General features: G+C 38.0%; 1 protein-coding gene across 7 annotated transcripts in view; it reads left to right on the plus strand.

The window, feature by feature from the left end:
* The window catches only part of Bcas3 (BCAS3, microtubule associated cell migration factor), a 633,943-nt gene that overhangs the window by 228,874 nt on the left and 379,112 nt on the right, over positions 1–25,957 (plus strand). For all 7 annotated transcript variants that reach the window (XM_023703174.1, XM_004643019.2, XM_004643020.2 and 4 more), the window contains exon 14: positions 12,863–12,996. In XM_023703174.1, coding sequence (XP_023558942.1) covers positions 12,863–12,996 — 134 coding nt within the window. The remainder of the gene's footprint in view (positions 1–12,862; positions 12,997–25,957) is intronic.

Consider the following 25,957-nt stretch of genomic DNA (forward strand, 5'->3'; position numbering starts at 1 on the left):
TTTGAAAATATCCTTGTTATCCACCTTCCCCTTTATTTAACTAAGAAATTTAACATTGTTCCTGCAAGGAACTTGAATGTCATGTTAGAATATGAACAACAACAACAAAAGTTATAGTAAAACATATTTAAAAAAAAAATGTTTCATCACTCTTACGCCTTGCCATGTAGTGTTTTGTTTGTTGTTTACTGATAGTTAAATATATTTAAGATGAATGTTTAAATCAAATGTCAATTCATGTTAAATCAAATTTTATGAGAATTCAGACGAGATCGGGGTGCATTCAGGGTGGTATAGCCGTAGACTAAATTTATGAGAATTCAGAGGAGCTAAAAATCACTGAATTAGTCCCTGAAAGGATGAGTAAATTTTGAAGCACTATATATTTATTTATTTTTTCTTAGTCCAAAGTTATAGAAATCAATAGTTTTTGGAGTTTAAAAATAAACATAGATGAATGGAATAGACTACAGTTCAGAAATAGTTACTTGATTTGTTAGAAAATGTTCAAGCAATGTAGTACTGCAAGTATTGTGCTGCAACAATAGTTTTATCCTTTCTATACACTTAACGTATAGAAAAAATGAACTAAAAATGGATAATTGACCTCACATAAAAGCTAAAACAGGGCTGGGGGATCATTCAAGGGTCCAGGTGCCTGCCTGGCAAGTACAAGGACCCAGGTTTGATCCCCGGTACTGCATGCCATGCCCTTCCTGGAGCCCCTGACATGTAATGTTGGCCAACCAAACCGGCGTGATGGTACAAGCCTGTAAACCCAGCCATGGGGAGGCTGAGACAGGAGGATCATTATGAGACTGAGCTATGTAGTGAGACCCAGTACCAAACAAACAAGTAAGTAAAAAAGATTTTTAAAAAATGAAAAAGCTAAAACTATGAAACTTAAAAGGGAAAACATAAAGTTATATATTTTTGACCTTGAAATAGAGAATAGTATGTTAGGACACTTATATCAGTGATCATTAAGGAATAAGAGAAATTAAAATCAGAAATCACAAAATATCTGTTGAAATTATTGAAACGTAAAAACATGGGCAATGCTGAGTGTTGGGTGAACTTTCAAAGCTTGTGAAATAGGGCCAGCCAAATAGCTCAGCAGATTAAAGTGCCTGCTAGCAGGCCCAGGGGCTGGGAGTTTAATCCCAGGGCCTGCCATGCTGGCCCCACCCCTGGGGCATGCTGAGAGGGCAGTTGATTCTGGGCGTGGTGCTGCGTGCCTATAATCCCAGCTCTTGGGAGACTGTAAACAGGTGGATCACTATGAGTCCAACCTAGTAATGAGACCCTGAACACCCTGTAGACCCTTCCCTAAAATATGAGGAAAAAAAAAGTTTGTGACATGTAAGATGGTACTGCCATTTTGAAAAGTATGTTTGGCAGTTTCTTATAAGTTAAACATTTAATATATGACCCAGTTGTCCCACCTCTAAATATTCACTGGCTAGATATGAAAATAGATTCACACAGAAGCTAGTAATTAAATATTCATAGAAACTTAAGTCATAATATTAAAAAACTTGAGCAAACTAAGGAATGAATATATAAATTATGATAATATCCATATAATGGGAAAGTGTCCACTAATGCAGGTAAATGACAGAGCTAACGTTACTCGAAGTACACAGGATTCAGAAAATACTTGTTAAATTTTAAAGGCGTCAGTGTTAATCTCTGTGGCAGAAGGCCTGTCAGTGGTTATGACCAGGTAGTCGGAACGGGATGCACTGCAGGTAGACCAGAGGAAGATTTCTGAAGTATACGTTTGTTAGACTCATCAAACTAGACACCAAAAATGAATTCGTTTATAGTATGCAAATTATACATTAATAAAGATTAAGAAAGTTTTAAAAAGTATTTTCACATTTGACCAGAAACACTCTAAACCCCTTGGAAAATTAAGAGCATATATAAACATGCACCAGTTTCCTAAATGCCTGTTTTATACAGAAATTGATTTAAAATCAGTAGGTGTTAATATTAACATTAAATCTCTTTTAAAAGTTTTATTTATTTGTTTGATACAGGGTCTCACTACTCCTCTTTAGTCTTCCTGGCTCTGGGATTACAGGCGTGCGTCACCAAGATGGTTTCGGTGGCTGACACAGTGCACCCGGGGTTTCAGGGCCAGCATGGCATGTGGTCCAGGGGATGAAACTTGGGTCCTTGTGCTTCTCAGGCAGGTGCTTAGACCACTGAACTATCTCCCCACCCCTTAACATTAAATCTTAATCATTAAATTAATGTTAAAGTAATATTAAAACCTGTTGAATATGGCCAAAGATATTTTCCTAATCTTAAATTTTAATGTCTTAAGAGAAATAAGATAAGTAAAAACTATTAAGATACCTGAATCTGCACAAATGCAGGATGATGGATATAAAGTTTTGAAGTAGGAAAGGGTTATCAGTTTTTATTTTGTTTTTTCTTTTGGTACCTGGGATTAAACTCAGTACCTTGTGCTTGCCAGGCAGGACCTTAAGCTGCTGAGCTATCTCCCTGGCATGTTACCAACTTTTTAGACTTTGCTATGGGGAATATATATTATCTGTTTTGTTTTAATTTTTGTTGGTTGTGGATATATGCAACTTTAGGAAGTGATCAAATAAATCACTACCTTTCTTTTCATCCACAGTGTTTACTTTAGTCCTTTTAACAGGATATTATGTAGCAGGTTTGATCAAGATTTAGTCTGTCCTGGAGGATGGGGGTTTGGCCCAGTGGTAGTGTGCTGGCCTACTCCTGGCTTTGATTTCCAGAAGCACAAAAATGTGCAGTAAAATATAGTTGCAGAAGATTTACTATATCCTGGGCTCCTCGGGTGAAAGAATACATTGATGAATAGAATTATCAGAATCTTAAAGCAACTCAATGTGCCACTCTAAGCTACTTGAGAAATTAATAGTTGTTGAGTCTGTTTTAAAGTATATGCATTGTGCTTGAAAGTTGTATTATTCATATATGAATAGGCTATGAAATGAGTTTTGTGTAACTTGAATAGGTTAAAGATTTCTATAAGTAGTGAGATTTTCTTGTGTTTATGAATTTGACTATAATAGACAATTTGTAGGTTTTCATCTGTATTAGTATTGACTGGAAAGCATTACACTATAGGAATGAAAACTAAAATGTAAAGTACTTGTAGGAGTGATACAATCTGAATTCCTGTAAGTACTTCTGTTTGCCTAAGCATATCAGTGTCAATGCCTCTTTCTGGAAAAGAGTGTGAATAACTGGTAATTTGTCTTCCAATTCACATGTGGGCACATGATAAAGAACCATACAATCAGGTAGGTGTTATAAATAGGATATGGGAAAAAAGACAAACCTCCTCATGTTTCCACAATTTTATAGCCTAGGCCTAGCGCAACATTTCTACTCTTTAATTTTGCTTTTTGGTCTAACCAGCTGACGCCCAGTTGCAAAGTCTTATGTTCTTATGAGCCCGCAAAAGCCTTAATGTTCATTCTCCAGCTACCTTGGATTTTGGAGAACGCTGTGTCCCATCAGCAGCTTTAGTCTCTACCCTCTAACACTAGGGCTCAACTATCAAACTTGAGGCTGAGAGTGAGGGAGAGGAAGCTTCCAGATAAACAGACAGTAACGCCTAAACAGCTAATCACTGAAGGCTTCCGCTTCCAGGCCCTATAATTAGAAGTCCTTCTTTTCCTTGTATTCCCAGATGACGCAAATGCTTTTTGTGGCTTGGCACCTCGTTTGGGGTGTGGGTTTAGTTTATGGCCAGGCCAGAGTCTGGTCTAGTCTTCTGATGCTGCATAAATAGTTCTCAAGCCACTGTCTACTTCATATGGATTTTTCCTTTTATGTACATGTGCCTTTATACTTGTTTTCTGGAGGAAACACAGCTTACTGTATGTGTACATAATAGGAAATTGTAAATTAAAAGGAAGTACGTGATTATGGAGTTCTACACTAGCCATTTTTTCCTTCTTTGCTTTTTAAATTTTCATCAATATGTGTTTGTAGTACATAATGATTATATTCATCATGAGGAATTACTATGGGTAATGTATCATAATGCATTTTTCATCCTTGTCTCTCCCCTCTTTCTGTCCTTTTCGTTTTGCTTTTTGTGGTTATGATTTTAAACATTTTATGGAAATATAGATGCCTTACTTGGAAGTGAAGGTAGAAAAAGAAAACATTTGAGCTATGATACATAGAGAAGTTTTCAGTGGCTTGTTTTTGGCTAAAAATTTTGAATAGATATTACATAATGAACACCTACACAGAGATTATTACCAGTTGAAAAGCCAGATTGATATGTATTCATCTGTAATACTCATATGTGAAATAATTATTTGGATATTAAGCCTTTTATTAGAATGCATATTCTGAATTAATGTTGGTATGATATATATATTTGGCACAGGGTCTTGGTACATAGGTTTGATTTTTTTTTTTCTTTCTTTTTTGCTGGCTCAGACAACCTTAAGGGTGGGTGTGTTAAGACATGTGGAGCTGGAGATTGAACGTGGCATCCTGTGCCTGACTGCATTTGCATAAACAAGTGCTTAAATGACTGGGGGAACTGGCACACCACAAACACTGCTTTTTTTTTTTTGTATTTTAGGGAAGGGTCTACAGGGTGTTCAGGGTCTTATTACTAGATCGGACTCATAGTGATCTTCCTGTTTATAGCCTCCCAGGAGCTGGGATTATAGGTACGTGCCACCACACCCAATCTCAGTTGCCTTCTCAGCGCGCCCCAGGGGTGGGGTCGGCATAGCAGGCCCGGGGATTAAATCCCCCTGGCCCCTGTGCCTGCTTGCAGGCACTTTAATCCACTGAGCTATTTGGCTGGCCTCAGTACATATGTTGGACTCGTGATCCTCCTGTTTTCAGCCTTCCAAGTGCTGGGATTATAGGCACGTGCCACCATGCCCTGTCTCAGTTGCCATTTCAGCATGGCCCCTAGGGTGGCACGACATGCCGGGAATCAAACCCGGTCCCTGCATCTGCCTAAGCAGGTGCTTTAATCCGCTGAGCTATCTGGCCAGCCCTGACAGTGTTGGTACAATTTTAAAAGTGATATTGTGATGTGTGTCCACAGTACATGAGAAATATAACTATGTTATAAATGACAGTTCATCTTATTAACAGTCTGATGGGTCTTTCCATTAAACAATTTGACAAGTATAGAGAATCACATTGTTGTGAGGAGGTAGAATCAGAAGACAGTAGTGAAATTGTGATTACTTCTAACTTACTATAGCAAAAATGTGGAAGATGGTGGCAGGTGCTGAAAGCCAACCATGCCCAGGCTCCTGGACTCCATGGTTCTGCGGAGTTCCAGGTGGTCCAGCATGTGGGCAGGGAGTGGTAGTAGTAGTAGTAGTAGTAGTAGTAGTAGTAGTAGTAGTAGTTGTTGTTGTTGTTGTTGTTGTTGTTGTTGTTTTGGGCATTAAACACTGACAGTTCTTGTTTACTAAGCAGGATTTTGTGTTTATTATCCTTGTTTGTACTGAACATGGTTAGTATTGGGGAAATGGAAACCCACTTCTCATTTGAGTGATTTTTTGCTGGTGAGGGAGGGTGGCATAAAAGCAGCAGTTGGCCTGGGTTGCCATGGCCCCGGAGATCAGATCTGTGAGAACAGCAGTGCTCATCGTGGCCCGGAACAGCTGGCAGCTGCTGGTGTTTGCTGAGCTCTTTTGCGTAGTTTTTCCCTGAGTGGTGGGGTGGCAGTCCTAGCCAGCTTGGTGTCAGATAAGTAGAATCTGTACCCAAGTTATCCAACCTACCAGGTTGCCACGGGGGCTCTCCATTCAGTGTTTTGTAAGAAAACATTGTATTCATGACCACCACGTTCTTGATAATAGTTCTGAATTCTTTTAATAAGTATTGTCCTGACTAAGAAAATTTCCAGCACTTTAATGGCAAAATTAATTGAGAGAGTAAGAAAGTGGATGCTGTACAAGGTAAATAAAAGTGTTAACCATAAAGAAAAGATGGGAGGAGGGTGGTGGAAAAATACTATCCAGAAAGAGAAGGTATTTATGACCAATTTTAGAGATTTATTGCTGGAATAACAATAAAGAATGTAAAGTGTGTTAGTGACCAAATGACCATTACTAGGTACATAATGGGAATCAAGGTTATTAAATTATTTATAATAAAGGCCTCTATTCATCATCTAAGCTGAGTTCTCTTTGAAATAGCAAAGACACTGGCATCTGATAGTTTAATGTAGTAACTAGAACTGTATCTTAACCGAAAGAAATGAATCCAAAGTAATGTTTCATCTTTTCACTAAATGACTACCTGATCTCTAAATAGATGCTTAGTATCTTTATATGCCTTTTATCTCATCAAGTGTTAACAATTTCTTCGAAAATATTCCCAAAAGGTTCATGTGCTCCGAGGTGGGGATTAGGATGGTGATTAGATCATGGAGCGCTAAGTGCATCCGCGGACTGGCGAATCCATTGACATGTTCATAGGTCAGAGTGCTCTCAGCATCCGGGGCCTCGCTGAAGGAAATAGCTTATTGGAGGTGTGACTTTGAAAGGTACTGGGTATCACTTGCTTGTCTGACTCTTCCTCCGGGTCATGCTTCCTCGCTGCCACAAGGCTTACAGCATGCCTGTGCTGTGCGCATCTACCATGATTTCTGTGCCAGGGGGCCAGCCAACTAGGAGCTGAAATCTCTGAACCTCTGAGCCTAAATAAATTTTTCTTCTGAGTATATCAGGTATTTTGTCCCAGCAATAAAATGTTGACTGCTACAAAAAGGAAAATTTGTCCACAGTTAGTTCATATGATTTCACTGTGGAAAAGCAGAATAAATCAGCAAGCAGTTTTTAAATAGAAAATAATGATAAAATTTACACAAAATGCAAAGGAATAGACAGAGAACATTAGGTGTATATTTTATAATTTTTGAAAAGCTAATTGATATGTAATAGAGCTTTGGTTCCAAATAAGTAAATAAAAATGACAAGAAATAAAAGCAAACAGGTAAGCTTGAAAAAGATAGAATAATGGATGTAAATCATACTCTACCCGAAGTATACTGTGTTAATTTACTAAAGATACCTATTAAAAATCATATTAAAAATACATGCAAATCAGATTGATGAATATGGAAAAAAGTAAATATATATTACATATACACTGGTCAAAACAAATTTGGAATAGTTTTGTTAATATTAGACACAGTAAACTTCAGAGTGAGGAAGAATACATGGTTAGTATCCTAAAGGAAAAATGGGCTTCCCTTACTTTTTTTTTTTTTTTCCCTTGTTTTGGTACTGGGAATTGAACTCACAACCTTGTGTTTGCCAGGCAGGCTCTGTTCTGCTGAACTGTGTCCCTGGACCACCCCTAGATGTTAAAATGGCTTGAGTCGGTGAATAACAAAAAGCAAATCACCAAGGAAGGAATTAAGAAAATTTAAATAAAGAAAATTTAGTACTGTAAGTTGAGCATCACTGATCTGAAAATTTTGGATTTGAAATGGTTCAAAATCCAAGTTTTTTGAGCACCAATATGACACCACAGGTAGAAAACTGCCCACGACAGCAGGGTGTACTGGCACAAGCTGTGATCCCAGCCCTTGGAGGTTGAGGCGGGAGGCTCTTCCTTAATCCCGGTGAGTCTGGGCTACTTAGCGAGGCCTTCTCTCACCAAGAGAAAATCCCCTAAGAGGTTGCAGCCAAAATGTAAGCATAGTACAGCTGGGGATGTAGCTCAGGGATGATGGGCTTGCCTAGAGTGTGATAGAGCTCTGCCTTCAATCCCTAGTAGTACAAAAACGAAGCTCAACATAGTTATACAAAAAATACTATTTAAAATTGATTTCTGTGTGTATAGTGTGTGTAAAACATGTTTTGTGTTTATATGTGGGTCCTATTTCCCAAATATCTCATATGAAATATTCAAAAAAATTTGAATACTGAAATCCTTTTGGATATTAGATACTCAAAACTATAATTAAGGGCCTGCCAGATAGCTCAGCAGACTGAAGCACTTCCTTAGACAGAGCGCCATGGCCAGGATTCCATCCTTGGCGTGCAGTGCTAGCCCCACACCTGGGGTGTGCTGAGACAGCAATTGAGACTGGGCATGGTGGCGCATCTGTAATCCCAGTACTTGGGAGGCTGAAAACAGGAGGATCACTACAGGTCTGATCTACCTAGTGAGACCCTGTATACCCTGTAGAGCCTGTACTAAAATACAGTAAAATAAATAAATAACTATAAAAACCTTTAATGATAGTGTATAAAAGTTTTATTATTGGGCCAGGGAGATAGCTTGGTACTCTAAGTGTCTGCCTGGCAAGTGCAAGGACCCGGATTCTATCCCTGGTACTGCATGCTGTGCCCGCCCCACGCTGAGCCAGCTACTGAAATGAGGCATTGTGGTGCATGCCTATAATCCCAGTGCTAGGGAGGTTGAGACAGGAGCATCACTACAAATCTGAACTGTGTAGTGAGACCCTGTAAATAAATAAATGATTAAAAAGACAAAAAGTTCCATTATCATACATTTAAAGTGGAAATATAGTGGTTTTAAACTTTGTTATATAAAGTTGAAAATAGCAGAATAAGGAGCATTTTCTGAGGCCAGAATTTCCCTGGTGACAGTACGAGAGCAGCATGTTGTTGGAGCAGGGGTGGACCTGTGCATGCTAAATCCTCTGAGTTGATCATTGCCCAGTGGATACATGTTGAGAACTTTACATATCTCTGTGCAGGTTTTATGCCTTCCAGAGAGATTCTCTAGTAGCAGATTTATCGGAGGCGTTTGAAGCTTTTTCAGTATTTGATCAATGATATTAATTAAATGTAGTAAATATGCACAGTAGAATACTATCTAGCCATAAAACTAGTGTAATATTGTTATGTGATGTATGAAGGAGGCAGTTGGAGATAATTTGAAATAAGGCTCAGAGGGTCGGGCATGATGGTGCACACTTGTAATCCCAGCACTTGGGAGTCTGAGGCAGTAGGATCATTGTGAGTTTGAGGCCAGCCTGGGCTACAAAATGAGCTCAAGGCCAGCATGAACTGCATAGGGAGACTGTGTCTCAAAAAGACAAAACGAAAGAAAGAAGACTCAGAAACAAATGTGCCACGTCTCATTTATGCATGGACTCTTAAGTTGATCTAATACAAGTTGACAGTAGAAAAATAATTCAGCCAGCAGAGTAGTGGGGAGTGGTGGCTGGGGAAGCAAGAAGTTCCTGTGTGCGGTTGTTCAGTATGCTGCTGCTTCAGGGGCTAAATCAAATGACAGTCAAGTGTGACCCCAAATGCCATCTAGTGAAAAGGCAAGGAGCTTCAGTAGGAGAAGCAGAGTACTGAGCCTTAGTACCAAATGTGTACTGGGTTTCAACTTACTTGATGCAGTTGACTGTGAGCTACTTTTGAGAGAAAGTGTGAAGTGTGCCATAAATCCCAGATTACAAAATGTTAACATGCAATTTTGTCAATTACATTGGAGTCATGAGATAGTGCTGCTTTACATTTCAGCTTTTTAAGAAATGTCATGGTTGTATTCTGCGTTTGCAAGGGAAAACATTTAATACAAGACATGTAATTTATAGGATTATTTTATGATAGTCACCCATAGAGTCAAGAACAAGTGTACAGGAAATCTCTCCACACACTACAGTCTCAAAGAATCCAGCTGAGGGCCTGGATCCATGGCAGTAACCTTCATGAGTCCAGCCAAAGACTTACAGTTTATGACCATGGCCCTCACACGTCTTATCTGTTGGCCAACAGCCCAGAACAGTGTCTCATGCAGGCCTGTTTCATGGACTTGTGCTTGGAAGGCCCAAAAGTCAGTTGTAGAAGCTAGAAAGTATTCCAGTGGGATGAAAAATCTGTGTTAGTAGGCTAAGGGATCTGAACTGGAGCCAGAAAGTAATGCAAAAGTAAGAATTGGAGCTCCCCAGAAAGGTTTCAGAGCCATCCTCAGTGAAAGTGAGATCCCAAGCTCCTCTAATGATGAGAACCACCAAACTCATGTGAGGAAAGCCAGTGCAACAAGCTTCTCCAGGAGACTGAGCAGTGCACCATCTTCCCCTCCAGAGCCAGGAAGTGATATTCCAAGAGAGGACCAGAGCTGTGCCCCCCACCCCCCAGTGAACCACAGCCATTCTCAGTGACAGTAAGGTCCCAAGTTCCTTTGATGCTGAGAGCAGTTGAGTTCATCAGGAAAACCAGCATGACAGTGTCTTCCAGGAGAACAAGCAGCCTTTCACCCCTGTTCTCCTTTTTATGTGGTTGGCAACAATCCATAGGTGGGTCCTCCACACCTAGCACCATCCTAGTTCAGTTCAGCTGGGTGTTACAAGTTGACCGCCAGTTATCAATCCACCATAGTCATAATCAGAGATGAAACTTAGATTTGTGTTTTTATTGTAATACCAAGCATCTCAATGGATGTTGGCCAGTTCTCATATGAAACAAGTGTGTCCTTCAAGATCCAGCATTAAGGTGATGTTGATTATGTTTTTGACCTTGATGGAGTTACAGGAACTGGAGTGATGTTCAAGGACATTACAGTGAACTCTAAATATTACCAGAGCTTTGTATTGAAGACACAACCTATATAGAAAATGGCCTGCAAAATGGGTAATTTTATCCTCTTATGATAATGACTCATTTCGGTATGACAGTTTCTGTCAGTTAAGACCATTATGCTGTGTCCTCATCCACCTTATTCACTCAATCTGAAGCTGCATCTTCTGGCTTTTCCCCAAAGTGAAAATGACTATGAAAAGTAGACATTTTAAACTGACTCAGGACATCAAGGCAACTAGGCATGTGCTGTCAAGTGGAAAAGGAAAAAGGACTTCCACCAGTGTTTCAGAAAATGGCATGAATGATGGGATAAGTGTATATGAAGCAACTTAGAATATTTTTAGTGAGACAAATGGCAATGTGTCTGACTTTCATTAAGTTTTTACTAAAAAATTACTTTTAGTAAAATTTTCAAAAATAAGCACTCACCATGTTTTTGCTAACAGTAATGTATAGCATACTTCAAAAAACTAAATTTTTCAAGTTTTCACTAGAGAAATAATAAATGTTTGCGGAAGTAGGCATGTTTAAGTGGACTCAAATATTATATAGCATGTACATGTATTAAAACATCATGTTATCATATTAATGTATAGACTTTATGTATCACTTAAAATATATTTATTGAAAAATTAATCAATGGAGGAAAATACAGCTTTGTTAATTTGTATTGTATAGTTTATATTTGCTTTTTGTGCTGGGGATTGTGTTTAGGTCTTCTCTTATTCTGAACATGCCCTCTATAGATACAGTTTTATTTTTATTTTTATTTTTTTCATTAACTTTATTGAAAATAATACGTAGCATATTAAAAGTTGTAGGCAAATATTGAAATGTGAAAAGTATAAGATGTAGACATTGAATTTTAGAGAGGTATTTCTGAAATGAATACATAGCATGAGATTAATAAGACTGCACATTATAAATAATTTGCAAACTTAAATGAATATAACAATAGAAGTTGTCCAAAATAAAAATGAAGAAGAAAGAATTTATAGATCAGTCATATAAAAGTTCACTCTGTGCCAAAATCAAGAAACTTATATTTATAGAATTCTCAAAATAGAAAGGGGTAGACAATAAATATTTAAAGATTTAAAATTTCTGAATTTAGTTGAATTTATAACACCATATTTCCAAGAAAAATGAACCTTTTGTACAAGAAATTTGAATAAAATTATACCAAGATACACAAAAATGAAATTGTCCAAAACTTATGGTAAAGAAAAAAATCATTAAAGCATATGCATAAAAAATATTAGTTATGGAAGAACCAAATTCAATAGCATCTTATTCCACATTAGAAAGAAAAAAACACAAGAACTTTGTGATAGATAAATAAGTGGGTTTTAAGTTGCAGTTTGAGCACTCAGTCTTTAAAAGATGCACTATCGCTATTTTAAATGAAGATAAAAACTAAAAGCAAAATCATGAAACTTTAAAAAGAAAACTGTAGGGGCTGGGGAGATAGCTCAGGAGGTCCTGAGTTCAATCCCCAGTTCCACAAAACAAACAAACACACCTGTAAATCTTAATGCCTTGAATAACATCAAAATGAAGAACCAACTCTGGGAAAGGCACTATATAGGTAATTTCAGTAGATACCACCACAGCATGGAGACAGATTTCATTTCGTTTTTTGAAACAAGTTCTGAGTATGTTAAAGAGGCTCAAATAGAGCGTATCCGCTGAGTAAACTGGGCTCAGAAGTATGCAGCGCCACCGCCATGCTGCTAGAGAATTAAGTGGAGGTGAATTAAGCTGGTGAATTAAGTGGAAGAAGTTAATAATCTGACCAGTTGGTAAAGTGGCACTTAGAATTCAAGTCGGGAGAAATTACAGAAGTGGGAGGAACTTTTAGTTCTGTGGAATGACATCATTTTCACAATCATTTAAAAAAATTACGTGAAACAGAAGGATTACCAGGAATTCAGGCCAGCCTGGGCTATGTAGTAAATTCAAGGCCAGTCTGAACTATATAATGAGACCATGTTTCAAAGCAAACAAGCAAAAATGTATGTGATGAATACTGTAACTTAAGTTGTATAACATCTCAGCCTGATGTCATAGGAAGACATTGTAATATTCTTGTATCTATTATTTATATTTTTGTACTTTAATGTTATGACACTAAATTGGTATTCACAGGAAAAAATATACTTTGACTTAACTTTTTTATTGAAAATTTTTTATGTTCCTTCTAATTTTTGGATTAATATTTAAAAATTTATATAGTTTTTAAAAACTATTCCCATGTTTATTTTTACCCTTTGTTTTTTGTCTTCCAGGAATGCTGCTAGTCACAACAGATACCCTTGGCCACGACTTTCATGTCTTCCAAATTCTAACACACCCTTGGTCCTCCTCACAAAGTGCTGTCCACCATCTATACACTCTTCACAGGGGTGAAACTGAAGCCAAAGTAAGTAGTTAGTTTTTCAGAAGGTTGATTTCTTTGTGTAATATATCTAATCTGGTTGGTTATTTATATCACAATCAAACTCAGTGTTTGTCAGTAAGTATTGTTCTCTGAGAGTGGGTTAGATTAAATTTTAAAAATATCCTATTTGACCCGGTAAATACATAAACAATAGATTAACACCTTATAATTAAAAAATTCAGTGTTTTATTGAAGCATTAGTTCATTTTATGCTGCATTTCCCAAACTAATACCATTTCTTGCTCCATATAAAACTTATCTCATTGAAAATCTCTCCACACTTAACAGTTTGATTTTACACACACATACACCCATCCATATACACATATCTATTATGTACACATATAAGGTACGTATTCACAAATACACGAGAATACTTCCATCTCACGATAAGTGTGGGCGTATGGACACCACAGTTCACTGTGGCTGCTGAAACCTGACTGTGCACAGCTCTCCCCTCCACTTCAGTCAGCACTATCACTCGGTAGCATAAATCACCCGTGGTGTGCCTATTTGATAAGGAAAACTGACAGACACAGCAAATCAGTGCTGGGCTACTTTTTCCTCAGAGAGCCAGTTTTTAAATGTCTGTATATGTGATTGCACAAACATGCATGGCCACACACACACACACACACACACACACACACAGTTTACTGAGTAGTATACTGTGCACCATGTTAACCGATTCAAATACATTTTTTGTAGGGCCGGGAAGATGGCTCAGTAGAATAAGCGCTTCCCTGGCAAGCGCAAAGGTCTGAGTTCAATCCCTGGTTCTGAAAAAAAAAAAAAAAAAGAAAAAAATTGTTTAAATGTGTAACTTAATATTTTAGATATGATTTTGTATAGAAACCATATATTATCTTAATAGCCTAAAACTCCAAATAACCCTTTTTTTGGTAGGACTGTTTTTCATGTAAATACAGTTTTTGATGTATTTACACCATCGTATGTCTGTCACTCTAGGCGATGCCCATTGACCCTATATCATTTATTGGATAGTCCGCCCTTTCTCAACAGTATAATATACTGTTTCTCTTTAATTCTTACCAAGGGAAATGACTATAATAAAATGAAACATCTTAAATACTGTATATAGGGACCAATGAATTCATAGTGATATATAACAAAAAAACTGGGCAGCTTGTTACTAATTATTCTGGATGTGACTAAAGTATCCACCATAAATCTTAGCTTTACTCAAATGGCATAGTTGTATCTTGTGTGCTTACCAACATAATGAGATAGCTTGTGCACATCAACAATGAATTACTCTTGCCCAGCTCTGTAAATTAAACCCATATCTAATTCAGCTTCTAAGTACAATCAGTGCTCTTACAGAAAATACATACATGTATGACAGCTTAAACACCATCAAAATGTGAACGTCCAGTTCTAAAATGTAGGAAGTTCTACAGTATAAAGGTCTTCTGGGTGGTGGCTCATGCCTGTGATCCCAGCACTCTGGAGGCTGAGGCAAGAGGATGGCTGTGGATTCAAGGCCAATCCTGGGCTACGCAGTGCGTTCAGGCCAGCCTGAGCTATTTGTAGTTCCAGATCCTGTCTCAGCCCTTACCCACCGAAAGGGACCTAGCTTCTTTAAGAGTAAATATATTGGGAAAATAAAGTTGTTTTGTGCTGGGGGAAATACTGTTACAGATTAAAGGCTATACTAAGAGAATGTCATCTGAGTGCCAAGTGTGGATTTCTTTGAGTCTTCTCTCATACAACCCAGATTAAAAAGATACTTTTTCATATAAATGTTTATTTATTTTGTAGTAGGGATTGAATACAGGGCAAAGAGCGGCAATATTCCCAATGCTTTTTATTTTATTTTATAATTATTTTTATTTTGAGGCAAGGTTTTGCTAAATTGCTCAGGCTGAGCTTGACGTTCATCCTCCTGCTTTAGCCTCCCACAGTGCTGAGGGAGATTTTTACTTCTAACTTATTAAATAATTAAAGAATTTAATATCTTTGTGATCTGGATTTTAAAGTAAAATGATCTAGTAGTAGAGGAGGTTTGATAAAGTAGTACACCAAATGATACAAGAAAAAGGCGAAGTGGTTCTGTTGATTACAAGGGATGCATGAAAGGCATCATATGAATAGGGTGTGTGAACTTTGTTCCCCACGTTAAACAGAAAATCAAGAGACATGTTTGAGACCCTTGGAAAGTATTACCCAGAATCTGGGTTTTACATGATATTTATTAAGTATTACTAACTTGCTTTGTAATTATATTGTACTTACATTGTTTTAAGAGAATCTGTATGTGCTAGGCATACAACCTGAAGTATTAATAGGTCAAATTATATATTACTAATTTGTATTAAAATTTTCAGTCAAGACAAAGAAATGACATAATTTGTAAGATTGGTTATGTGTTAATGATGTATGGAGATTGGTGATATCTATGTAATATGGTACATTTTAGCATTTTTTTCCCCAAACATATGTTTGGAAAGTCTCTGAAAGAAGCCGTATGCTATTTTGTTTTACCTTTATAACATGATTTGCTGTTCATTTTCTGTCATTTCCCTAACTACTGTCTTTAGGCTAACCTTTTCTAATTATATAAATAATCATGTGAAGATTTTCTATAGTGCCTACACCTTTTATTTTACCTGGTACTGGGAATCACACTCATGATCTTGTACTTGCCAGGCAGGTGTGGTGCTGCTAAGCTATATCTGGGTGCTGTGAAGATTTTTTTATAGTTAGGACTGACATTCCTATATTATAGAAGTTTTCCATGTTGCAATTACTGCATTTTAGAATTAGTCATTGTTGTTTTCTATCTTTTTACTTATGAGATCAAATAGTTGTTTATTAGTGACTTTTCTTTGTAGAGTACTTTAGAAAAAGTCAGAGTTTTCGACTTTTCAGTTTTGTTTTTCCATCTAACCACTTGGCTAGACACTGTATGCCATTTGTGTAATTGCAATAGTGATGTTTTAATCCTTTCTTTTTCTTTGCTCTTACTATTTTGGTCTGTTTTTTAGCATCTTTTTGATTTTACAAGTAATATATGAAAGTTTTGAAAGTATGTGCACACCACCACGCCCAGTCTCAATTGCCCTTTCAGCCTGTCCCGGGACGGTGCCGGCACAGCATGCGGCATGCAGGGGATCAAACCCTGGCTGCTGCGCTTTGCCTAAGTAGACGCTTCAGTCCGCTGAGCTATTTGACCAGAGCTTGTGTTGTAGTTTTTAAATGTTAAGTTTTATAGAATTCAATGTAAAGACTATTACATCTTTTTCAGAAAATCCTATGATAAATTCATTGTAAATTATTAAGTTTAATACAGTTGATTTCTCTGTCAGGATTTCTGGTTAGAAGTGTGTCATTTGGATAATAACCTACACTTGAGCAATGATTCATATTAAGAATGTCACTGTATTTTTTTCTCCTTATCTTGTAGAGTACTTTTTTTTATGTCAGTTATCTTTTGCTTTGCTAAAGTTCATGTTTGTATCTTGATGGGCTGTTGATTTGTTTTCAATAAAGTTGGAACTTCTTTTCTGCATCTACTAATCTATTAGTCAGTCAGTCAGTCTGTCTTTTTTGAGACAGGGTCTCCCTATGCAGTTCTGGCTGGCCTTGAACTCACTTTGTAGCTCAGGCTGGCCTTGAACTTGCAGCAGTCCTCCTTCCTCAGCCTCCCCAATGCTGGGATTGCAGGTGTGTGCCTCTTGGTTTCTTTTAGAAAATAAAATCTTCCTTGGATTCTTGTTTTCTTAAGCTCTTTCAGAGATCCAGACCTTTTTTTTTTAAGACCCTGAGTTGGGGCCAGGGAGATGGCTCAGTAGAATATATGCTTCCCTGGCAAGTACAAGGGTCTGAGTTCAATCCTCAGTTCCGGAGAAAAAAAAAACGAAACAAAACCCTGAGTCATTTAAAAATTGGCTGTGAAAATTGTTATCCTCAATGTTTGAGCATACATTTACTACAAATGATAAAACTCTTCTCAACCATAAGATAATAATCAAAATACAGATCCATAAATTTATGGCACCTGACATACATACCCCATTTAAGTTTCACCAGTTGTCTCTATAATGAACAAAAGGGTCTATCTCAGGAAACTTTGTTATCATATTTTTCATTGTGGAGTAGTTTATCATTATTTCTTTGCCATTTCTGCCACGTCTAGCTATTTGAATATTTTAAACACTTAGTACCTGTTTTTGATGCCTAGTTTCTGTTAGCATTATATATCATTTCATAGATCTGCAGTTTATTGTGGAAACAAATCTTAACTTTCTTGATATCTTTCATGTTTATAACAGTACCTTGCATACCCTCAGTACTAGTTTATTTCTGCCATGTATTCATATTTAACAGGTAGGCAAAACAGAATGTATTAAAGTGATTTTGTTTAGCATACACACCATCATTTGGAATTTCTAAATAGCAGGTATCAAGAGCTAAGAACCATAACATTAATTTTTATAAAATTCTACTTAAAAGTATTTTGATGTGATAAAATTTAACACTAATCATTAAATATGTATGGCACATGATCATCTAGCCATCTTCAAATTCTTCAAAATCATATTATTTGAATTCTTCCAAGAACTCTGAGGGTACTTTAATCAGGCAGAGGGAAAAAGTATGTGGATTTAATTATGTTGAATTAAGTTGTTTGTGGTATTTGACTTGGGATATCCTCTGCATCTGACAGTAATTTTCTTCATAAAGCACATATGTAGTAAGAAAACTAGTCCTTGTTTTGAGAGAGCATATAAATCTTTTCTTTCCCCCAGTACTAGGAATTGAACCCTGGGCTGTCACACTGAGCTGTATTCCTCTCCCTTTTATTTTATAAGTTTGAGATAGAAACTTGCTAAACTGCCCAAACTAGACTGAGACTTGAGATCCCTTTTCCTGTTTCCCAGAGTTCTGAGATTAAAAGTGTACACCATCGTGCCTGGCTATTACATATAAATCTGATAGGTATTTTACTCAGGTAGACTTTTCATTTTTGTGTTTAACATGCTAATTTTTATAAATAGTGGAAAAGATTTTGAAACATCTATATAGCAGTAGGAGTGCTTGACCATATGAAAATAGTCATACAGAATAGTATGATTAGTGTCTTTGTCAAGGTTAAAGGAATCAAGGCTGGCCAGATAGCACAGAGACTAAAGTGCGTGCTTGGGGTTCGATCCCCAGTGTGCCTGGCTGGCCCTGGCCCCCAGGTGTGCTGAGAAGGTGATTGAGACTGGGCGTGGTGGCGCAGGCCTGAGCGCTTGGGAGGCTGAACACAGGCCGCACACACTATGAGGTCACTCTACTTAGAGAGAGCCTGTGGACCCTGTACTAAAAAATATAAGAAAAGGTTAGAGGAATCTATTTGCTTTGTATTGTTGTCACTATTTGACGGTCATTTGAGATAAAGCCAAAATTTTTTGTGTGAATGGTTTGCAAGTACCGACTAGTTATTCCTATGCTCACATTCACATTTAACTGGACTTTCTATTTTTAAAACCTGACAATCCTGTATGTGTGGCTTGTGATCACGTGATTTTTGTTTACTTTTTTCAAACCTATTATTTTCATTGATATAACTGATACTGTAAAATCCATTTTTCTTTTTTTTTTTGTGGACAGGGTTTCACTATGTAGTTCAGGTTGGCTTTGTACTCATTATGTAGCTCAGGCTGGCCTCAAACTCACAGCAATCTTTCTGCCTCAGCTTCCAGGGTGCTGGGATTATAGGGTGTGCACCATCATACCCGGCCTTACAATTCATTCTAAGTGCACAGCTCAGAGGTTTTTAATATGTTCCTCAGAGTGAAGCTAACCATCAACAGTATCTGATTTCACAACATATTCATAACCCTTACAGTGAACCTCTCACTCATTTACAGTCATTCTCATTCCTGTTTTTCCCTTTGCCCTATATACTTCAATACTGATTAACGATTTTGGAATCAAAACCTAATTACTCTTTTTAAAAAATTACTCTTTCTAAGCTACTCTTGTACATAATAGGGCCTACACTTGGGCTGAACACGAGTATTAGGTATAAAATGCTTAGCAAAGCATCTATCACAGTGAGTGCCAAATAAAGGACCTGGGTCGCTCCCTACACTTTGGGCCAGTAGGGTAAGAGGAGATTTATTTGCTTTCATCCTTGACCCAACTAAGCATTAAATAGAGGCTGTTCTAGACACTGTGTACCAACTTTGAAGGATGGCTGTTTTTGAGGGAAGGGAAACAAGAAGAGGACTGTGATTACCCCAGTTCTGTGCCTTAGAAGAGTTTGCAGTCTGTGATACAGGAAGCGGCAGTCCAGGGAGAGCCCTGTCATGTCCCCAAGTTAATGAGATGATGTTAAGAACCTGGGGAGAGCAAGGGTATAGATTCTCAAGGCAGAGTGGAAAACGTAAGAGACATGCAAAGAGAATCCTAGCCAAGCTGCACATGATGCCTGAGAACAGGAAAGGAACCACCATCAGGACAGAAAAGAAAAATAAAACTATTTTTATTCCAAGTCAATAGGATTGTGTGGAAAATTTACATGATTCCATAAGAAACAGAAACGATGAAAGATTTAAACCACATCAGGACATACAGCAATATGTAAAAATCAGTGGAACTTCCACATACTAACGGCAATGATTAAAAGTTTCTCAGTGGTATTACACCTTTGTTGCAAGTACAAGGTCCCAAGGTTGATTCCCAGTACCTAAAATAAAATAAAATAAAATAAGTAGAACTCATACACTCAAAAACAGAAAATATTTCCCAGAGATAAATAAGTGGGAAAGTTAAACTCTTTTCTTGTGCTGGGATACGTAATGAAATTATGACGTCTGTTCTCTCTGAATTATTCTTTAGATTCAGGGTACTCACCATCACAATCACAGTAGGATTTTTTATCTATAGAAATTATCTAACTCTAGCATAGACTTAAAAGTACAAAAGACTTAAAATAAGCAAACTAACCTGAGAAGTGAGAACAAAGTAGGGTAGATATCGTTATTTGATAGCAAGACTTATTGTGCATTAAGGAGTACAGACTTAAGAACTTGTCATACTTGTTGACAGTCGAGTTTTGACAAAGGTGCCTAGGTACAAAGTAAAGAAAGGTTGGTTTTTCAATAAATTAATCCATGTTGGGTTATAGACAGAAATGTAAAACTTATAGCTATAAACTCCTTGAGGAAGCATAGGACAAAGCTTTGTCCCTTCAGTTAGAAATAGATTATTGAAAGTGTGACAAGGATAGCAACCTCCACGAAAGGAAAATTGGTAAGTTGTAGCTCATCGAAGTGAAACACATCTGCTCTTTGAAAGAAACCATTGTAGGCTGGGGAGATAGCTCAGTGGAGTAAGTGCTTGCCTGGCAAGCACAAGGTCCTGAGTTTGATCCCTAGTACTTTAAAAAAAAAATTAAGTTATTAACACAGGTTGTCTTATACGCACAATTCCTTTTAAGGTGTTAAATGTTAGTGAGCTGAAGAAATGGATTTCTATACATCAGACCTTGCTATTAGAAATATAAATTGAGGTCCAGGGAGATAGCTTGGTGGCCTAAGTGCTTGCCATGGACCAGGGTTTGATCCCAGTCCTGCGTGATGGCTCCGCACTGAGCCAGCCACTGAAACGGGGCGTGGTGGCACTTGTCTGTAGTCCCAAGGTTGGGGAGGCTGAGACAGGAGGCTCCCTATGAGTCCAGGCTGCCTAGTGAGACCCTGTACCAAATAAATACATCTTAAAAAAGGAGAAAGAAATATAAAATGATATAGCCACTCAAGAAAATGGTTGGTGTTTTCCCATTTTAATATAAACTTTCCATAAACACTAGCAATCAGAGCCCTGGGTATAATGCCCACAAATGTGAAATTTGCGTCATTTGAGATATGTCCAAAATGTCTTGATACTTATTTCCTGTGGTTGCTGTAACAAATTGTCATGTAATTTGTGCCTTAAAATGCTAGACATTTGATCTCAAATTTTAAAATCAAGCTGCAAAGAAGGCTGTAGTCTTGTTTGGATTTCCTTTTGTCATTCTTTTCTTTTCTTTTTTTTTTTTTTTTTACTGGTCCCTTTGGAAATTGTATGGAAAAACCACCTCTTTGCATTTTGTAGTTTCTGGTGACTGTCACCACTCCTTGACTTATAGCCGCATCACTCGGTCTCTGTCTTTGTGGTCAAAACTGTATCTTTCTCTTTGTTTGTGGTAAGGAGACATATGATTATTATTATTATGCAACCCAGAGCATCCAGTATATGTTCCTTATCTGTAACTCTATTATATATGAGTAGTTGCCAAAGACCCAGCCCTGTGGAGGAAGCGGCTGTGTGTTTTTAAGGACTACCTTCCCTGCGCTTCATGCTATCTTCCCCAGAGTACATGTCCTTGCCTTGGGGGAAGTGCCTTTGAAAATATCACCTCAGTCTTATTCACGTGATATTTCACACGAATCTTCAGTCATATCGTCTTCATCATCCAAGTCAAATGTGTTTGAACCAAGGCAAAGCGAACTTTGTTTCCATCTGTGGACTTGTGAAATTATAACAGTCTTTATGTGCTACTAAAATAAATTAGGACACACATGAGACAGACATTATAAAAGAGAGGAATGGGAAAGAATACAGGGCTCACTGGTGCCAAACAAGTTCAAACTGCAGCAGGGTAAACACCAGTAAGTTTTAAGCCTTGGTTTGCCTTTGTGGCTTGAGGCTCTGCCTGCTTGGACTGTAACTCCATTTTCTCGGCCTGTAGCTCTCCCCGTCTTCGTCTTCACACATGACTTGGGCCTTTATGACTACATGTATCCCCTTGGACTCACTCATCCACATTATTTAACAAAAGCATCTGCATATAGTACATCACACAATGGGCATAGTGACTCACGGGCACTGGTTGTCTGTCCAGGGTTAAAGTGGAGCCAATAGCTTTCCATTACTCTGTGCTGGTTGCTCTGTACTTCAATTAGGCTTCTGTTGTTGGGGTTAGAAAGCTGCCACAGCCGCAGATAGCATTATGTTTCCTCTTACCGAGTTGCCTGTGAACCAAGCCTAGGTATTTAATGAGAGCTCTGTGACCAGAGGGCCTGTTGAGTCCGTGGCATTGCTTCAGGCGGTGGAGCAGGAGATAATGGAGGCATGAACCCCAAGATGCCAGGCAGGCTGCACTTTGGAATATGTCACTTCCGTTTCTTTCTTGTTAGGCCTTTCCCATCTTTTCATTCTCATAGTCACATAGAGCCACCCTAAAGTGGATCTGGAAAGTCGGAAAACTCCACGAGACAGTTGTTCAGTAAGAACTTCGCAAGCTAGGAGCTGCCTTTTATGAGAAGGGTGTACTTAGTTTCTTCATCAGGTAGGTGGCGACATTGCACTTGGATAATACCTCTTGGTACTTAAGCAGCTGTGAAGACTTACCTAAAGAGTTCTTCCTGGGATTCTGACTTACTTGTGCTGTATGATATGGGAAGGAACCAGAAAACTTGTCCCACTGTCATCCTAGAATAGATGGCCAGTGATACCCTGTGAAGCAGCATTTAAATTTAATCACAAATAAGTAAACAGTGAATACTCTTATGCATACATTAACATGAGTTACAGAAATACATGAATTGGACTTTTATACAGCCTCTATTGCAACATATATTTCTTCCTATGAAAACATGGAATACTGTTTTTTGGTGTGAGCATTATCATTTGTTCCTGTGACAACTGGCCATTTGGCAATACTATTTCTTATCTAGGCTGCATGGAAGGCAAATTTGTGGATGTGATAGAGTCATCTTGCAATTTTGGCCTTTTTTCTCCCTAGGTCCTTAGTTCCATGATTGGTACGTCATGGGCAATGCTGTTACTTTCCAGTATCCAGTGAATGTTCAGGCACTGCAGGTCATTCATTCATTCATTCATTCATTATTTCTTTCTATTATTAAAAGAATATAAATTAGAATTAAAACAAAAACTACAAGTGATACATAATTTCACTTAACAAGGTAAAAAGAATTTCACAGTATTTGTTATAATACATAGTGCTGCCTTCCAACCAGTTATTCATGTATACTAGCTATGTATATAAAAAGGGGACAGCTTTTTTCGTTTTTCTCTATTTGGCACAGGGTCTCACTTCACAGCTCAGACTCGTAGTGATCCTCCGGTTGTAGCCTCCCCAGCCATGGGATTACAGGCATGTGCTACCATGCACAGTCTTGCTGGTCCACTCAGTGTGCTTAGGGGTGGGGCTGGCATGGCACGTGGTTCCAGAGCGCGAGCTCCAGTCCCCGCACTTGCCTAAGCAGGCGCTTAGTCCTCTGAGCTTTCATTCTTTCTGTCTACTTATCTGCCTCTTCCCTCTTTTCTTCCAACACTGCCACAGAAATGACACTATAGTCTTGTCATTCTGGCCACCTCTTATTTTCATCTCCAGTGAACATCAGGGAGGCTGCAGCAAGAGTCAGGCCCACAAGGATTTCTGATCTGTGCTGTTAGCAAGGCTCCACGGTCACTGGTTTCTTTTTAAATTTTTAAAAATTGAGATAATGGTTGTTTGACTTGTATTGTAATGAAAATCTTGTATATACTTTAAAGTCACACTTTATGGGCTGCCAGTATAGTATATCATAAACCAGGATATTGATCTTGGTCGATCCATCGCTATTTTGTAGATCACACCAAATTTATTTATACTTATTTGTGTGAAGTGTATGCTTTGTATTTTGTAGTTTTATCGTGTGAGGTTTGTGTATCTACCACGGCTTTCAAAGTACTGAACAATTCCTCATGGTGCCCTTTAAAACCAGACCTAATCTATACTGGCTTGGTACATTCACCTGTTAAAAGATATCTAGACTATTTTTAATGGTCTGTCATAAATGTATGAATAGTGATTGCTCTGGTCCCTCCCCTCCTTTCCTTCCCCCCCTTTCCTTTACCCTCTCTTCCCCTCATCCCCTCCCGATCCATCCACCGTCTGTCTCTCTCTCTCTCTCTCTCTCTCTCTCTCTCTCTCTCTCTCTCTCTCTGTATCTATCTGAGACAGGGTTTCTCTGTGTAGTTCAGGCTGGCCTTGAGCTCAAGGTGATCCTCGTGCTTTAGCTTCTGGCTGCTGGGATTACAGGTGTGCACCACCATGCCCAGCTGAGATCCAACATTTCTGTCAGAGTTGACATATGGAGCAGAGTTTGATATGATTTCAACATTATTCGATATGTACATGTTTCAAGGTATCACATCGTATATCATTAATAGGTGTAATTTTCATTTTTTATGTATCAGTTAAATAAAAAAAAATTAGAGGATATAGACTATTTTCCTTACTGGGCTCAGTGTGATGGTCCATGCCTATAATCCAGCACTCAGGAGGCTAAGGCAGGAGGATTGCAAGAACACAAAACAAAACAATATTTTCTTTACCTTAGAAAATTTCCTCCTGTTCTTCTCTGTCCTTTTGTGCTAGGGTACCATTTGTTATCACCTTATTTGTTTTTTAAATACTTTTTTCTTAATTTCTAAGATTAGGCATGAAGTTGGAAGGCATGCCATTGCTGGTTACTTTATTTTAACCATAGTTTACAGTGTTTGAGTCAACATTAAGGTAACACTCTTGACTGTTCTGAAATAGATATTTTCAGTTTATGGCCCCTCAGTCTATCCTCTCCATCTGCTAAATCACAGTTCTGAAGAGGAGAGGGCAGGTCACAGGATCTGTGTCTCTTACAAAGAATCTAGTTATCTTTCCCTCCCTCTTTCTTTTTAGAGACAGGGTCTCACTAAGTCACCAAATTGCCCAGGCTGAGCTTGAAATTAGCGTCCCCCCCCCCAGAATGCTGGGCTGTGCGCTACCATGCCCTCATGACACAAAATCTGAGCACCAAACTCAGATTTTAGGATGCTAGAGTAACACATGGTTTTATTGCTGTTACTAATTGAGGTTTTGAGGTGAATCTACAGCATTAATTTGGAATTTTATAAGAGTGATTACAGCTCAGATGCTAAAGAGTAGTAAGACAGTGTTCTCTTCCTCCATTTTTCTTGTTTCTTGGGTATTCTGAATTTATCCTCTTGTCAATACAATAGATAGGTTTTAGGTTTTAATAAAGGTTGGAATTTCTAAAATAGAATTTTATGTTCCATATAGATATATGCCTGGTAGGTATTTTAGCTATTTCTTGACTAAATTTAATCCTAAGATCAATAAAATATTAAAAAACATAGTTCCCCAAAAAGTTATATAGATGAAAATTGTATGACTGTTGTAAACGTTAAGAAGCACATCTGTTAGCTTTCTGGAGGCTAACTGATTTCTCATCCTCCCATTTACCTCACTACAATGAGAAATGAATGGAAGATGTTATAAATATGGTAACTAGTACAGGCAATATTTAAGCTACATGATATAAATTTTAAAACATTTAATTAAAATATTCTAATTTGTATATGGTAGATAAAAATGTGGACGTTTCTATTTTCAATGCTCTAAATGGTGAGTTCTAAAGAGATTTTGCTTGGTTTCTCCTTTTTCTGCCACACTTTTATGCTCGGTGGAGAGAAACTTAGTAACAACACCTGGTCATATCATTTACCCGTACTCTGTTCCAGTCTTGTTTAACTTAATCTTAGATGTGATGGAGGCCAAAATAGGCAGGAAAAATGCTAGTTTAGTCTAACAGCTGTATCTCTAAGAATTCAGGGCTATTAAAAGAAAACTCAAAAGGGCTGCCCAAATAGTTCAGCAGATTAAAGCACCTGCAAGCAGACACAGGGGCTGGGGGTTCGATCCATGGGCCTGACATGCCAGACCCTCCCTGGGGGCGTGCTAAGATGGCAATTGAGACAGGATGTGGTGGCGCGTGTCTGTAATTCCAGCTCTTGGGAGGCTGTAAACAGGAGGATCATTACGAGTCTGATCTAGTAGTAATACCCTGAACACCCTGTAGACCCTTCCCTGAAATACAAAAAA

The sequence above is a fragment of the Octodon degus genome, unplaced genomic scaffold, assembly GCF_000260255.1.
Source record: "Octodon degus isolate 3935 unplaced genomic scaffold, OctDeg1.0 scaffold00164, whole genome shotgun sequence".
In the NCBI taxonomy this organism is placed as follows: domain Eukaryota; kingdom Metazoa; phylum Chordata; class Mammalia; order Rodentia; family Octodontidae; genus Octodon; species Octodon degus.